The sequence below is a fragment of the Schistocerca nitens genome, chromosome 6 (genome assembly GCF_023898315.1).
Source record: "Schistocerca nitens isolate TAMUIC-IGC-003100 chromosome 6, iqSchNite1.1, whole genome shotgun sequence".
Lineage (NCBI taxonomy): Eukaryota > Metazoa > Arthropoda > Insecta > Orthoptera > Acrididae > Schistocerca > Schistocerca nitens.
Genome location: NC_064619.1, coordinates 51494651 through 51510751, shown reverse-complemented (window position 1 = coordinate 51510751; position 16101 = coordinate 51494651). Strand labels below are relative to the sequence as shown.

The 16101-nt window shown below is 39.7% G+C and overlaps 1 protein-coding gene across 2 annotated transcripts in view; it reads right to left on the bottom strand.

Annotated features, from left to right (window-relative positions):
- Positions 1–15367, bottom strand: part of LOC126262725 (alpha-N-acetylglucosaminidase) — a 367572-nt gene extending 352205 nt beyond the window's left edge. Inside the window, exon 1 of one of the 2 annotated variants that reach the window (XM_049959519.1) lies at positions 15088–15367. In XM_049959519.1, the coding sequence (XP_049815476.1) occupies positions 15088–15163 (76 nt within the window). In that variant the 5' untranslated portion in view covers positions 15164–15367. Of the gene's footprint in view, positions 1–6648; positions 6925–15087 lie in introns of those variants that run through there. The other variant, XM_049959518.1, reaches the window with a different exon arrangement.
- Between the last annotated feature and the right edge of the window lie 734 nt (positions 15368–16101).

Sequence of the window (16101 nt, the reverse complement as noted above, 5' to 3'; positions counted from 1 at the left end):
AATCTTCTTCGTGCATCTTTGTATCATTAGCCAGCATGGCCATGCTCTATTGGTACTGTGACTCTTGCAGACTTGCCACCCATGGGCACCTGCAATCGAAAGCAGGAGTTACCAAAGTCTTTACTGACAAGACAGTATCCTAGCCAGCTCATTCATAAACATATCTCCCGCGTCCTCTACACCTCTGACACCAGTAAATCTGTTAAAAGCCATAGACCAGCAATCCTCTGATCACCCAGAATCGCCCTGACCTCTAAAAGTTCAACCACATCCTTCACCAGGGCTTTGGCTACCTTTCAATGCGCCCTGAGATGAGGGATGTCCAACACAATATCCTACTCACCACCCAGAGTTGTGTTCTGCCACCCACACAACCAACAGAATATCCTTGTTCATCCCTATTCCAATTCTATTCCCAACCCTACACCCCACGTCATGCCCTTGTGGCTGACACATGTGCAAGACCTGTCCCATACACCCATCCAACACCTCCTACAGCAGTCCAATCACAGGCATTTCCTACCCTAAAAAGACAGGGCTATATGTGAAATCAGCCATGTTATATATCAACTCTGCTGCAACTATTGTACAGTGTTCTATGTGAGCATTACAATTAACTGATCGTCTACTTGCATGAATGGCCACTGCCAAACTGTGGCAAACTGCAAACTTGACCATCCAGTTGCTGTACATGCTGCACAACATAACACAATGCAAATGACTTCAACAGATGCTACACTATTTGGATACCCCCCTCCGGCACTAGTTTTTCTGAACTAAACAGGTGAGAATTGTGCCCCCAGCATATCCTGCACTATCACAACTACCCTGCCAAAACATCCAGTAATCTTATTTCCCAATGGCTCACATTACCTTTTCCTTCTCTGTCCACACTACTGTTTCATATCCAAATTGTGTATGTCCTCTCACCACTCTCTCCCCCCCCCCCTCCCACCACATCTGGGCTCTCTCCCTCTCCCACTCTTTCCATCCCTCTTCTTGTCTCTCTTCCCTCCCTGTCTCCATCCACCTTCCTCTCTTTTCTTCCCTCCCTCCCCTCCTCCACTCCCTCTTCTATGCATTACCTTCTCAACTCATAGCTGTGCAGCCACTGAGTCATCTGTTGAAATACCTGCCATACACTATCACACTACCCACTTGACGCCTTGTGAATCCTTCCCTACCCCCTCCTCACTTCCATCTGCCTAGGCAATTGCTATAGATAAAACACATGCGTGTACAATTAGGTAGGTGTGTGTGTGTGTGTGTGTGTGTGTAAGACTACTCCAGAAAGAGAAAGGGCTTGAAAACTGACATAAATACTGTTTTCTGTTGTGTGCTTCTGTGCGTCACACGTCAGTCAACCGCTGGTGAGAGGCTGCCTTTCCTGTACTTCATTTATTATTCCATCCAGGAATTTCCACTGTTGTAATAAGAAGTAAATAAATTTTGTGTCCTATACATTACTAAGCTACTGCTAGTCATAATATACCAACTTACATTCTCTCCAACAACAGATAATTTACAGAAGACTGAAATATACAAACCTAGCTGCAACCATGAAAATTGGTTACTTTTTCCCCTTTCTCCGATATTTCACTTTTTACTTTGATGTGGTCTTTTCTACAAAAATTTCAAGTTTGTTCACTTTCCTCATCCCTTCAAGTTTCTTTATTTATAATGATAATTACCAGAGGTAATGTTTTGGCATAACTCATTAGGTAGAAATCTTTACTATCTCCCCCCCCCCCCCCAAAAAAAAAAGGAAGGCCAATCAGACCTTACACCATTTTCATTCAGGAACCACACGTAACAGCTCTGATCAATAGGTGGGAGTTCTCACTGACATACCAGCAGATCATTCACTTTTGAGATTTGTGATTAATAATAAGAATGTGCTTACAACAAAAAGAAGCATCCATTCAGACAAGTCAACAGATAACACAGGAATGATCTCTAAGTCTTCAAAGAATAGCAAGTATGCTTAGGCATGAAACTCGAAATCTTCAGACTTTAAAAAAAAAAATGGTATGCTAATAGCCACTCCATATATAATTTATATGAATATCTCGACTTCAGCATACATATTCTGTTTGACACTAAGATTAATATAGTCTATTTAACACTAAGATTAATATAGTCGCAGAAAAAGCTGAGTAGCACCGTGGTGTAATGGTTATGATACTAAATTGTTGCATGGAGGGTCGTGAGTTCCAAACTCAGCTGGGCTGTAAACTTTTAATTTCTATATTCAGTTCGAGTATATTCCACAAGTATCCACAAATGTCAAGAATCATTCTAGTGGAATGTTCTGTAGCTGTATATATATACAGTACGTGTTCCGACCGGAGGCAGTTCGCTCTGTGTTTTTGTATATAAGTGAAGTTAGTGTTTGTCATTCATCTAATTAGGACTACACCTTCTTCTACGTGACAATATGGTAATGGAAACTCTCTAGTGGAATATATTGGATTGGTGCATAAGCTCATGGTGTTTTTCCATAAGTTCAATAAAAACAACAGATACACACACAGAGACTTTAATTAGCAATAATATGTCCACCTTCACTATTAACAACAGCCTCCCATGGCTGGGGTAACTTTCCAATTCTGCGACTGTACAAATCATATGGGTTTGAGGCAAAGAACACATCGAATCATGTTTGAAGCACACTTCCATCTGGAAAAGAAGTTCCTTGGGTCACTCCCTTCCCAGGTTTCTGCTAGTGGAAAAGATGACACCTGCCAGTGGTTGAAGTGCCCAGAGGCAGCTGGTCGAAAGAAGACCCCCAAGACCAAGGCAATTGTGGTGGCACCCTCACCACCACTGCCTACAAGCTCTGCGTCTGAGGATGACAGAAAGCAGACGTGGGGAAAATCTGAGGGCGCAAGATCAGGTGAATAAGGCATGTGCGGAATGACTTCCCAACCCTTGTCAGTCTGGCAGAATGTGAGCGGACATTATCATCATGGGAGTAGCTACACTTCACGCAGTCCTCCTCATCGTTGTTTTTGGATTGCATCTGCAAGATGTCTCAATTGTTCAACATACATGTAATCAGTGATGGTTACACCCCAGGGAAGCAATTCATAGTACATCACACTGTCGCTATTCCACCAAACGCATAACAACATTACATTTTGTGGATGCAAACAAGTCTTCACGTAGGGAGTTGCTGCCCCTTTACTTTTTTTTTTGTGCTAAACCATTCCTTTCTTTTCCTTGTGATAGCATAAAGACACCATTTCTCGTCACCAGTAACGTACAGGATAGGAATTATCGGTGTTGTTCACGAGCCAACTGATGGCAAGCAAGCAGAGGTGCACATATGGTGACCCACTGATTTTTGTGATTTTGGTTTAGAGCATGTGGTACTCATACACCAGATTCTTGAATCTTTATCATTGCATGCAAATATCACACAATGGTGGAATGATCAAGTTCATTACATTTGTCAGTTATTGATTACACTGAGAAGGATCATTGTAAATCAATGCATCTTCATCAAACCTCGAATGTCTTCCTGACGTGGAGGATCACTACTGTCAAAATAATTATCTTTAAAACGAAAAAATCATTTTCTTGCCGTGCTCTGTCCAGTGATATCCCCATACATGGTGCAAATGTTTCTGGCTGCCTCCGTTGCTGTCGCCTCTCTATCACTAGCACTCAATATGGGAATGTGGCACCAGTGCTCTCACTCTGGTACAAGCACAGGGAGTTGCCTGTGATGCAGAATGATGTGGGATTGTAGATCGGGAGGGAGACACAAAACAGAGGAAGAGGGAGGTGCAGTGATGAGGTGATTGTAGAATGAATGAAGCAGGGATATGGGATGAGGGGTAGAGACTGATGTGGAATGCAGCCTAGGAGACACTGAGTTCTGGAGGATGTGTTGCAAGGGTAATTCTTCCCATCTATGCAGTCCAGAGAGGCTGGTATTCTGGAGTAATGACAAGGTTTGTGTGTAAATATAATATGGCGACAATGACGTCAAAACACACACACACACACACCAACAAATACAAGCAGAAATAAAAATGGTAATACCATCTCACTCCAAAAATAAAATGAAGCTAACAGAACAATCGTGCAAATTTGGGGGTTTAGGGCAGGGACATGCTAAATATACAAAAACAAAGAAACACCGAACCATCCTAAAACCAAAGAAATTAAATTACAACATTCTGCTAAACCAACAAAACGACAGGAATCTGACATTTCTTTTGACCTATATAGCTCAACTGCAACTATCGATATCAAAAAACCAACACCTACAAGCCTGAAAAGTGGAATCGGAGGTTTCTCTTGACCTATGTAGCTCAACCGCAGCAATCAACACCAAATAACCAAGACCTACAACTCCGAAAGGTGGAGCCAAAACCCCAACAAACAAAAACCCAAACACCCCATATTGACTACATGAATTAAAACACAACTGTCCTACCATGCATATACAACAGACAAAACATTACAATTATCGTAGAATAAAACCAAAACAAAAATTGCTTACCAACAAAAGCCTCCGGCAATATTACCTGGGTTGGCCCAAAAAAAACACACACACACACATACAGAAATCTGCTAAAACACCCACTCATGAACTTCACTGTTATCTGCACCTCACTAAAAATCAACAAAAAAATCAGACTTCTATCTGCACAACAAACACTGAACTAATCAGACCTAACAAAAAAGCCAAACACATAAACAAAAAAAGCCTTGTTAACTCACTGAAAACACTTCCACAACCCCCATTACCGCACTAACTACCTAAACACAAAAACACATTACCACGATGACAACCAAAACGCCAATAAACACAATACCACATGTTAAATTCAACACGCCCGCATCCAGCACCAAGAAGGCACCATCAAATACAACAATACAACATCTATAAACACAACCAACTATAAACACCATGCCATAGTGACTATGTGCACCACAACACCACTACGTCATGGGCAAAAGAAGAGAGGTGAAAACGAATGCCAATGACCCAAAGAGGAGCAGGGTTTAGATGGCACAGGTTGTGAAGCACAGATATCTAGCTCTGTGTGTGTGTGTGTGTGTGTGTGTGTGTGTGTGTGTGTGTGTGTGTGTGTGTGTGTGTGTACGGTGAATTGTTACCTTTACTCCTTCAATTATTTAACACTAATATTCATATTAAACAGGTTTTGGCTTTTCCAGTAGACAGACAACTAAGAGTATTCTCTTAAATCAATTTTGTTACTTATATATAGATGAGTGGAGTAAGAGAGAAAGCAGTGGCTATTCTCACTGATAGATACGAAGGAAGTTAATGAAACAATCTTAGGATCAACTGAGGATTGAAACCCACACTTTTGGGCCTCTGGTCAGACATTTACCAACGTGTCACAAATTACAGATATGAATGCAGAAGCGATGATCATTAACATCAACATGAGTAGCTGAGTATTAATTATATTTGGCTGGTTGATAACTTCACTGGCTGCTTGAGTCTGTTAATGTATAACTTTCTTAGTTCCACACCTCTGAATGAGTCTTTCATGATATGGAACATAATGGGCACGGTTGAGAGTATGCTGCTAGCACATCATTCAGCATTATTCAAACTGTAAACTTGATTGTGTTATTAATGAGAGACTTTTGATTAGTAATTGCAAAATGTTGAAAGGAATTCAAAGGCTGTAAAAAATTACCATGTGACAAAAATTAAAATTTCTGTACCCGAGTTCTCAAATATTCCTGATGAATAATGGACTGGTTCCTCAGGGTATGGTGTACACCTTCTCCAACAATGCAATTTTTTCTGTAATGATCTATGATCTGGACAGATTTTTGGATGAATAAAGAATGGCATATTCTTTTCTTACAATAATTGATGTACTGAATTTCACACAGCCAGCATAGTGCAACATGGCCCAAAAACAAATAAGAAAAATATGTATGCAATCATAAAATATTTCGTTACGACTGTTTATTAACTACTTCCATTAGAGCTGTCTGACAAATGGTGTACGCCAGTTACATCATGTCCAAATTTTGTATTATCTGCCTCATTATGACTCAAAATAGATATTTCTTGGATGAGTATAAAGTCAGCCCGATTCTGTTACCGTAATTAATGTACAGTATATATTTGTTTCAACTCCAAATTTACTAAGTTTTTCTTGTTAACCAAGCCATTAACATTCAAGGGCCACTGGACTCCCGACAGTTTACTTTTAAATGGAACATGTATGACGTTGTAATAGGGACTTGTGCAATAAGGCCACAACATTTATATGGTCAGTAACATAAAAATTGGATTAGAAAGTGACTCTCGCACAATGCCATTTAATCGGCTCAAGACAACAAATTTAATTCGCTTAAGTATTTGCATTGCGCTTACAATACATAAATGACACTCATATTTTGTAGAATGCATTAGTTTCGTTTAATTCCTAAATCCACAATTAAACGAACACTTGATAAGTTCTAGCGTTTTCCCTAGCTTTTAGGACTGTTTATAAACGCAAAAATTTAAATGTTTCTATATTAATACTATTTTAAGATTCCCAAAACGCGCAGAACTATATGAATTCTACCAATTTGCTACGTTACCCCACGTCAGTTGACGTTACATTCTACAAAATTAAATCCTACAGGTCAGTTACTTACTATCAGCTCTACAAGGTAGAATCAGGTACAAAATTAGGCAATAAATCAACATCATGACGAAGTTCGAAAAGTTCATCTTCTTAGCGTTGTGCAATAAGTATATACTGCTCCATCACTGCTGGTCAAGGACAAAGATAATATGTGTTACTGATAACAATAGGGGCCAATTGTTTACGCTAAAAGGTTTATGAATTGACCGCAACGTAATTAAGGCAACAATCTTGATTGCCAGCCGCAGATCCTCATAGGTCCAATCGAATTTTGCCGCCAAATTGCAAGCACGCCGAAGAAATGCTTCCGTCAAAGACATTTAATTATAATTGGTGACGTGTATTTACTTCATACCTGGAGCTTCACCATGCAGCTTTCGCCAACCGATTTTCAAACTACATGCTCAGAAATATAGTTATTATAAATAAAATTTTAGATCTTTTCAAAACTACAGTATCTTCTATAGACTGGCACCAAATATTTAAAGAATTGGCACCAAATATTTAAAGAATTGGCACCAAATGAGACATTCACTTGCTGGTTCTGAATTGATTGAATTTTCCACTAAAAGCCATGAGACAACCAATCGCTAAATCAACACGCATACAGTAAACTGTCAAAGTAAAGAGGTGGTATACCACTGGACTAGTATGATAAAATGCGTTGTCCAAAAATTAAATGATAAGATCAAAGCAGCTAAAGACATTAGCATGAGTTCGTCCAGACGATGCCTCTCTGCTCGTCGCAGACGCACGGGAATGAATAGAATAGACTATTTATTTAGCTTTTAACATGTTAATATGCAATCGGTGCCATCATATAAAAGTTATATATACCTTCAGTTGCAACGTTACTGTGATTACATGGATCTGTGGCAGAAGGTTGCTCTTCCATATAGTGTTTTGGTGTGTTAATTGTTCTGACATCGATAAGGTTGGCTTCAGAACTATATGTTCTGTGATATCACAAGAGACAAAAGAAGATTGTATTGTTTTTGAGAATTGTAAAATGTATCGTTGCCTAAACAACAAGCGGATTCATGTCTTATAAAATGTTATAATAAAGAAGTTTTAAGTTCTTATTTGTGTGTGTGTTTACCTGTGTTAGGCACCACCGATAAATAGGTGACCCCGACATGATCGGTGAGACAAAAAAGAAACCCTGCAACGTAATTATCGGCGAACTGACCAACGCGGAATTTGTTGGAATTCGGCGCAGACGGTGTTCAATAAAATACTCAAAATACAATCAGGAAGATTTTGACGCGGACAATTCTGTGAGTACTCCGGAAATCAATAAGGTAAGCGTAAAGCTTCTCCCTTTTGGGTAGAAATGCCCGATATTTGGTTTTGCCAAAACCGAGGCTCACTTTACAATCGCTGCCATAGCAACGGAAGCAACTAAGTTCAATTATCTGCAGGCCCATCTTGAACCGAAACATTCGCTGGTGAAAGGACGACTCTTCACAATTTTTAAGGAAAGTGAAGACCGTAAACTAAAAATCTGTTGATTGGGTTAGAACATGGCGATATGAAACCTAGCCAGTTATTACGAAAAATGTGAAACTATGCTGGTACCAACGCGTCGGAGAACGCTTTAAAAACATTGTGTCTCGATAAACTTCCTAGTAACAGTCAAAGTATATTACTGATATCGGAAGAAACAACGGACAAAGTCGCGCAAATGGCCGATCGTATAGTGGAGATGCAATATCCTGAAGAGCTTCAAATTACCTCACCCCATTCAGTTCCTTACACGTCCTTATCCATCCAAAATCTTCTTCGTGCATCTTTGTATCATTAGCCAGCATGGCCATGCTCTATTGGTACTGTGACTCTTGCAGACTTGCCACCCATGGGCACCTGCAATCGAAAGCAGGAGTTACCAAAGTCTTTACTGACAAGACAGTATCCTAGCCAGCTCATTCATAAACATATCTCCCGCGTCCTCTACACCTCTGACACCAGTAAATCTGTTAAAAGCCATAGACCAGCAATCCTCTGATCACCCAGAATCGCCCTGACCTCTAAAAGTTCAACCACATCCTTCACCAGGGCTTTGGCTACCTTTCAATGCGCCCTGAGATGAGGGATGTCCAACACAATATCCTACTCACCACCCAGAGTTGTGTTCTGCCACCCACACAACCAACAGAATATCCTTGTTCATCCCTATTCCAATTCTATTCCCAACCCTACACCCCACGTCATGCCCTTGTGGCTGACACATGTGCAAGACCTGTCCCATACACCCATCCAACACCTCCTACAGCAGTCCAATCACAGGCATTTCCTACCCTAAAAAGACAGGGCTATATGTGAAATCAGCCATGTTATATATCAACTCTGCTGCAACTATTGTACAGTGTTCTATGTGAGCATTACAATTAACTGATCGTCTACTTGCATGAATGGCCACTGCCAAACTGTGGCAAACTGCAAACTTGACCATCCAGTTGCTGTACATGCTGCACAACATAACACAATGCAAATGACTTCAACAGATGCTACACTATTTGGATACCCCCCTCCGGCACTAGTTTTTCTGAACTAAACAGGTGAGAATTGTGCCCCCAGCATATCCTGCACTATCACAACTACCCTGCCAAAACATCCAGTAATCTTATTTCCCAATGGCTCACATTACCTTTTCCTTCTCTGTCCACACTACTGTTTCATATCCAAATTGTGTATGTCCTCTCACCACTCTCTCCCCCCCCCCCCTCCCACCACATCTGGGCTCTCTCCCTCTCCCACTCTTTCTATCCCTCTTCTTGTCTCTCTTCCCTCCCTGTCTCCATCCACCTTCCTCTCTTTTCTTCCCTCCCTCCCCTCCTCCACTCCCTCTTCTATGCATTACCTTCTCAACTCATAGCTGTGCAGCCACTGAGTCATCTGTTGAAATACCTGCCATACACTATCACACTACCCACTTGACGCCTTGTGAATCCTTCCCTACCCCCTCCTCACTTCCATCTGCCTAGGCAATTGCTATAGATAAAACACATGCGTGTACAATTAGGTAGGTGTGTGTGTGTGTGTGTGTGTAAGACTACTCCAGAAAGAGAAAGGGCTTGAAAACTGACATAAATACTGTTTTCTGTTGTGTGCTTCTGTGCGTCACACGTCAGTCAACCGCTGGTGAGAGGCTGCCTTTCCTGTACTTCATTTATTATTCCATCCAGGAATTTCCACTGTTGTAATAAGAAGTAAATAAATTTTGTGTCCTATACATTACTAAGCTACTGCTAGTCATAATATACCAACTTACATTCTCTCCAACAACAGATAATTTACAGAAGACTGAAATATACAAACCTAGCTGCAACCATGAAAATTGGTTACTTTTTCCCCTTTCTCCGATATTTCACTTTTTACTTTGATGTGGTCTTTTCTACAAAAATTTCAAGTTTGTTCACTTTCCTCATCCCTTCAAGTTTCTTTATTTATAATGATAATTACCAGAGGTAATGTTTTGGCATAACTCATTAGGTAGAAATCTTTACTATCTCCCCCCCCCCCCCCCCAAAAAAAAAAAAGGAAGGCCAATCAGACCTTACACCATTTTCATTCAGGAACCACACGTAACAGCTCTGATCAATAGGTGGGAGTTCTCACTGACATACCAGCAGATCATTCACTTTTGAGATTTGTGATTAATAATAAGAATGTGCTTACAACAAAAAGAAGCATCCATTCAGACAAGTCAACAGATAACACAGGAATGATCTCTAAGTCTTCAAAGAATAGCAAGTATGCTTAGGCATGAAACTCGAAATCTTCAGACTTTAAAAAAAAAATGGTATGCTAATAGCCACTCCATATATAATTTATATGAATATCTCGACTTCAGCATACATATTCTGTTTGACACTAAGATTAATATAGTCTATTTAACACTAAGATTAATATAGTCGCAGAAAAAGCTGAGTAGCACCGTGGTGTAATGGTTATGATACTAAATTGTTGCATGGAGGGTCGTGAGTTCCAAACTCAGCTGGGCTGTAAACTTTTAATTTCTATATTCAGTTCGAGTATATTCCACAAGTATCCACAAATGTCAAGAATCATTCTAGTGGAATGTTCTGTAGCTGTATATATATACAGTACGTGTTCCGACCGGAGGCAGTTCGCTCTGTGTTTTTGTATATAAGTGAAGTTAGTGTTTGTCATTCATCTAATTAGGACTACACCTTCTTCTACGTGACAATATGGTAATGGAAACTCTCTAGTGGAATATATTGGATTGGTGCATAAGCTCATGGTGTTTTTCCATAAGTTCAATAAAAACAACAGATACACACACAGAGACTTTAATTAGCAATAATATGTCCACCTTCACTATTAACAACAGCCTCCCATGGCTGGGGTAACTTTCCAATTCTGCGACTGTACAAATCATATGGGTTTGAGGCAAAGAACACATCGAATCATGTTTGAAGCACACTTCCATCTGGAAAAGAAGTTCCTTGGGTCACTCCCTTCCCAGGTTTCTGCTAGTGGAAAAGATGACACCTGCCAGTGGTTGAAGTGCCCAGAGGCAGCTGGTCGAAAGAAGACCCCCAAGACCAAGGCAATTGTGGTGGCACCCTCACCACCACTGCCTACAAGCTCTGCGTCTGAGGATGACAGAAAGCAGACGTGGGGAAAATCTGAGGGCGCAAGATCAGGTGAATAAGGCATGTGCGGAATGACTTCCCAACCCTTGTCAGTCTGGCAGAATGTGAGCGGACATTATCATCATGGGAGTAGCTACACTTCACGCAGTCCTCCTCATCGTTGTTTTTGGATTGCATCTGCAAGATGTCTCAATTGTTCAACATACATGTAATCAGTGATGGTTACACCCCAGGGAAGCAATTCATAGTACATCACACTGTCGCTATTCCACCAGACGCATAACAACATTACATTTTGTGGATGCAAACAAGTCTTCACGTAGGGAGTTGCTGCCCCTTTACTTTTTTTTTTTGTGCTAAACCATTCCTTTCTTTTCCTTGTGATAGCATAAAGACACCATTTCTCGTCACCAGTAACGTACAGGATAGGAATTATCGGTGTTGTTCACGAGCCAACTGATGGCAAGCAAGCAGAGGTGCACATATGGTGACCCACTGATTTTTGTGATTTTGGTTTAGAGCATGTGGTACTCATACACCAGATTCTTGAATCTTTATCATTGCATGCAAATATCACACAATGGTGGAATGATCAAGTTCATTACATTTGTCAGTTATTGATTACACTGAGAAGGATCATTGTAAATCAATGCATCTTCATCAAACCTCGAATGTCTTCCTGACGTGGAGGATCACTACTGTCAAAATAATTATCTTTAAAACGAAAAAATCATTTTCTTGCCGTGCTCTGTCCAGTGATATCCCCATACATGGTGCAAATGTTTCTGGCTGCCTCCGTTGCTGTCGCCTCTCTATCACTAGCACTCAATATGGGAATGTGGCACCAGTGCTCTCACTCTGGTACAAGCACAGGGAGTTGCCTGTGATGCAGAATGATGTGGGATTGTAGATCGGGAGGGAGACACAAAACAGAGGAAGAGGGAGGTGCAGTGATGAGGTGATTGTAGAATGAATGAAGCAGGGATATGGGATGAGGGGTAGAGACTGATGTGGAATGCAGCCTAGGAGACACTGAGTTCTGGAGGATGTGTTGCAAGGGTAATTCTTCCCATCTATGCAGTCCAGAGAGGCTGGTATTCTGGAGTAATGACAAGGTTTGTGTGTAAATATAATATGGCGACAATGACGTCAAAACACACACACACACACACCAACAAATACAAGCAGAAATAAAAATGGTAATACCATCTCACTCCAAAAATAAAATGAAGCTAACAGAACAATCGTGCAAATTTGGGGGTTTAGGGCAGGGACATGCTAAATATACAAAAACAAAGAAACATCTACATCTACATTCATACTCCGCAAGCCACCCTAAAACCAAAGAAATTAAATTACAACATTCTGCTAAACCAACAAAACGACAGGAATCTGACATTTCTTTTGACCTATATAGCTCAACTGCAACTATCGATATCAAAAAACCAACACCTACAAGCCTGAAAAGTGGAATCGGAGGTTTCTCTTGACCTATGTAGCTCAACCGCAGCAATCAACACCAAATAACCAAGACCTACAACTCCGAAAGGTGGAGCCAAAACCCCAACAAACAAAAACCCAAACACCCCATATTGACTACATGAATTAAAACACAACTGTCCTACCATGCATATACAACAGACAAAACATTACAATTATCGTAGAATAAAACCAAAACAAAAATTGCTTACCAACAAAAGCCTCCGGCAATATTACCTGGGTTGGCCCAAAAAAAACACACACACACACATACAGAAATCTGCTAAAACACCCACTCATGAACTTCACTGTTATCTGCACCTCACTAAAAATCAACAAAAAAATCAGACTTCTATCTGCACAACAAACACTGAACTAATCAGACCTAACAAAAAAGCCAAACACATAAACAAAAAAAGCCTTGTTAACTCACTGAAAACACTTCCACAACCCCCATTACCGCACTAACTACCTAAACACAAAAACACATTACCACGATGACAACCAAAACGCCAATAAACACAATACCACATGTTAAATTCAACACGCCCGCATCCAGCACCAAGAAGGCACCATCAAATACAACAATACAACATCTATAAACACAACCAACTATAAACACCATGCCATAGTGACTATGTGCACCACAACACCACTACGTCATGGGCAAAAGAAGAGAGGTGAAAACGAATGCCAATGACCCAAAGAGGAGCAGGGTTTAGATGGCACAGGTTGTGAAGCACAGATATCTAGCTCTGTGTGTGTGTGTGTGTGTGTGTGTGTGTGTGTGTGTGTGTGTGTGTGTGTGTGTGTGTGTGTGTACGGTGAATTGTTACCTTTACTCCTTCAATTATTTAACACTAATATTCATATTAAACAGGTTTTGGCTTTTCCAGTAGACAGACAACTAAGAGTATTCTCTTAAATCAATTTTGTTACTTATATATAGATGAGTGGAGTAAGAGAGAAAGCAGTGGCTATTCTCACTGATAGATACGAAGGAAGTTAATGAAACAATCTTAGGATCAACTGAGGACTGAAACCCACACTTTTGGGCCTCTGGTCAGACATTTACCAACGTGTCACAAATTACAGATATGAATGCAGAAGCGATGATCATTAACATCAACATGAGTAGCTGAGTATTAATTATATTTGGCTGGTTGATAACTTCACTGGCTGCTTGAGTCTGTTAATGTATAACTTTCTTAGTTCCACACCTCTGAATGAGTCTTTCATGATATGGAACATAATGGGCACGGTTGAGAGTATGCTGCTAGCACATCATTCAGCATTATTCAAACTGTAAACTTGATTGTGTTATTAATGAGAGACTTTTGATTAGTAATTGCAAAATGTTGAAAGGAATTCAAAGGCTGTAAAAAATTACCATGTGACAAAAATTAAAATTTCTGTACCCGAGTTCTCAAATATTCCTGATGAATAATGGACTGGTTCCTCAGGGTATGGTGTACACCTTCTCCAACAATGCAATTTTTTCTGTAATGATCTATGATCTGGACAGATTTTTGGATGAATAAAGAATGGCATATTCTTTTCTTACAATAATTGATGTACTGAATTTCACACAGCCAGCATAGTGCAACATGGCCCAAAAACAAATAAGAAAAATATGTATGCAATCATAAAATATTTCGTTACGACTGTTTATTAACTACTTCCATTAGAGCTGTCTGACAAATGGTGTACGCCAGTTACATCATGTCCAAATTTTGTATTATCTGCCTCATTATGACTCAAAATAGATATTTCTTGGATGAGTATAAAGTCAGCCCGATTCTGTTACCGTAATTAATGTACAGTATATATTTGTTTCAACTCCAAATTTACTAAGTTTTTCTTGTTAACCAAGCCATTAACATTCAAGGGCCGCTGGACTCCCGACAGTTTACTTTTAAATGGAACATGTATGACGTTGTAATAGGGACTTGTGCAATAAGGCCACAACATTTATATGGTCAGTAACATAAAAATTGGATTAGAAAGTGACTCTCGCACAATGCCATTTAATCGGCTCAAGACAACAAATTTAATTCGCTTAAGTATTTGCATTGCGCTTACAATACATAAATGACACTCATATTTTGTAGAATGCATTAGTTTCGTTTAATTCCTAAATCCACAATTAAACGAACACTTGATAAGTTCTAGCGTTTTCCCTAGCTTTTAGGACTGTTTATAAACGCAAAAATTTAAATGTTTCTATATTAATACTATTTTAAGATTCCCAAAACGCGCAGAACTATATGAATTCTACCAATTTGCTACGTTACCCCACGTCAGTTGACGTTACATTCTACAAAATTAAATCCTACAGGTCAGTTACTTACTATCAGCTCTACAAGGTAGAATCAGGTACAAAATTAGGCAATAAATCAACATCATGACGAAGTTCGAAAAGTTCATCTTCTTAGCGTTGTGCAATAAGTATATACTGCTCCATCACTGCTGGTCAAGGACAAAGATAATATGTGTTACTGATAACAATAGGGGCCAATTGTTTACGCTAAAAGGTTTATGAATTGACCGCAACGTAATTAAGGCAACAATCTTGATTGCCAGCCGCAGATCCTCATAGGTCCAATCGAATTTTGCCGCCAAATTGCAAGCACGCCGAAGAAATGCTTCCGTCAAAGACATTTAATTATAATTGGTGACGTGTATTTACTTCATACCTGGAGCTTCACCATGCAGCTTTCGCCAACCGATTTTCAAACTACATGCTCAGAAATATAGTTATTATAAATAAAATTTTAGATCTTTTCAAAACTACAGTATCTTCTATAGACTGGCACCAAATATTTAAAGAATTGGCACCAAATATTTAAAGAATTGGCACCAAATGAGACATTCACTTGCTGGTTCTGAATTGATTGAATTTTCCACTAAAAGCCATGAGACAACCAATCGCTAAATCAACACGCATACAGTAAACTGTCAAAGTAAAGAGGTGGTATACCACTGGACTAGTATGATAAAATGCGTTGTCCAAAAATTAAATGATAAGATCAAAGCAGCTAAAGACATTAGCATGAGTTCGTCCAGACGATGCCTCTCTGCTCGTCGCAGACGCACGGGAATGAATAGAATAGACTATTTATTTAGCTTTTAACATGTTAATATGCAATCGGTGCCATCATATAAAAGTTATATATACCTTCAGTTGCAACGTTACTGTGATTACATGGATCTGTGGCAGAAGGTTGCTCTTCCATATAGTGTTTTGGTGTGTTAATTGTTCTGACATCGATAAGGTTGGCTTCAGAACTATATGTTCTGTGATATCACAAGAGACAAAAGAAGATTGTATTGTTTTTGAGAATTGTAAAATGTATCGTTGCCTA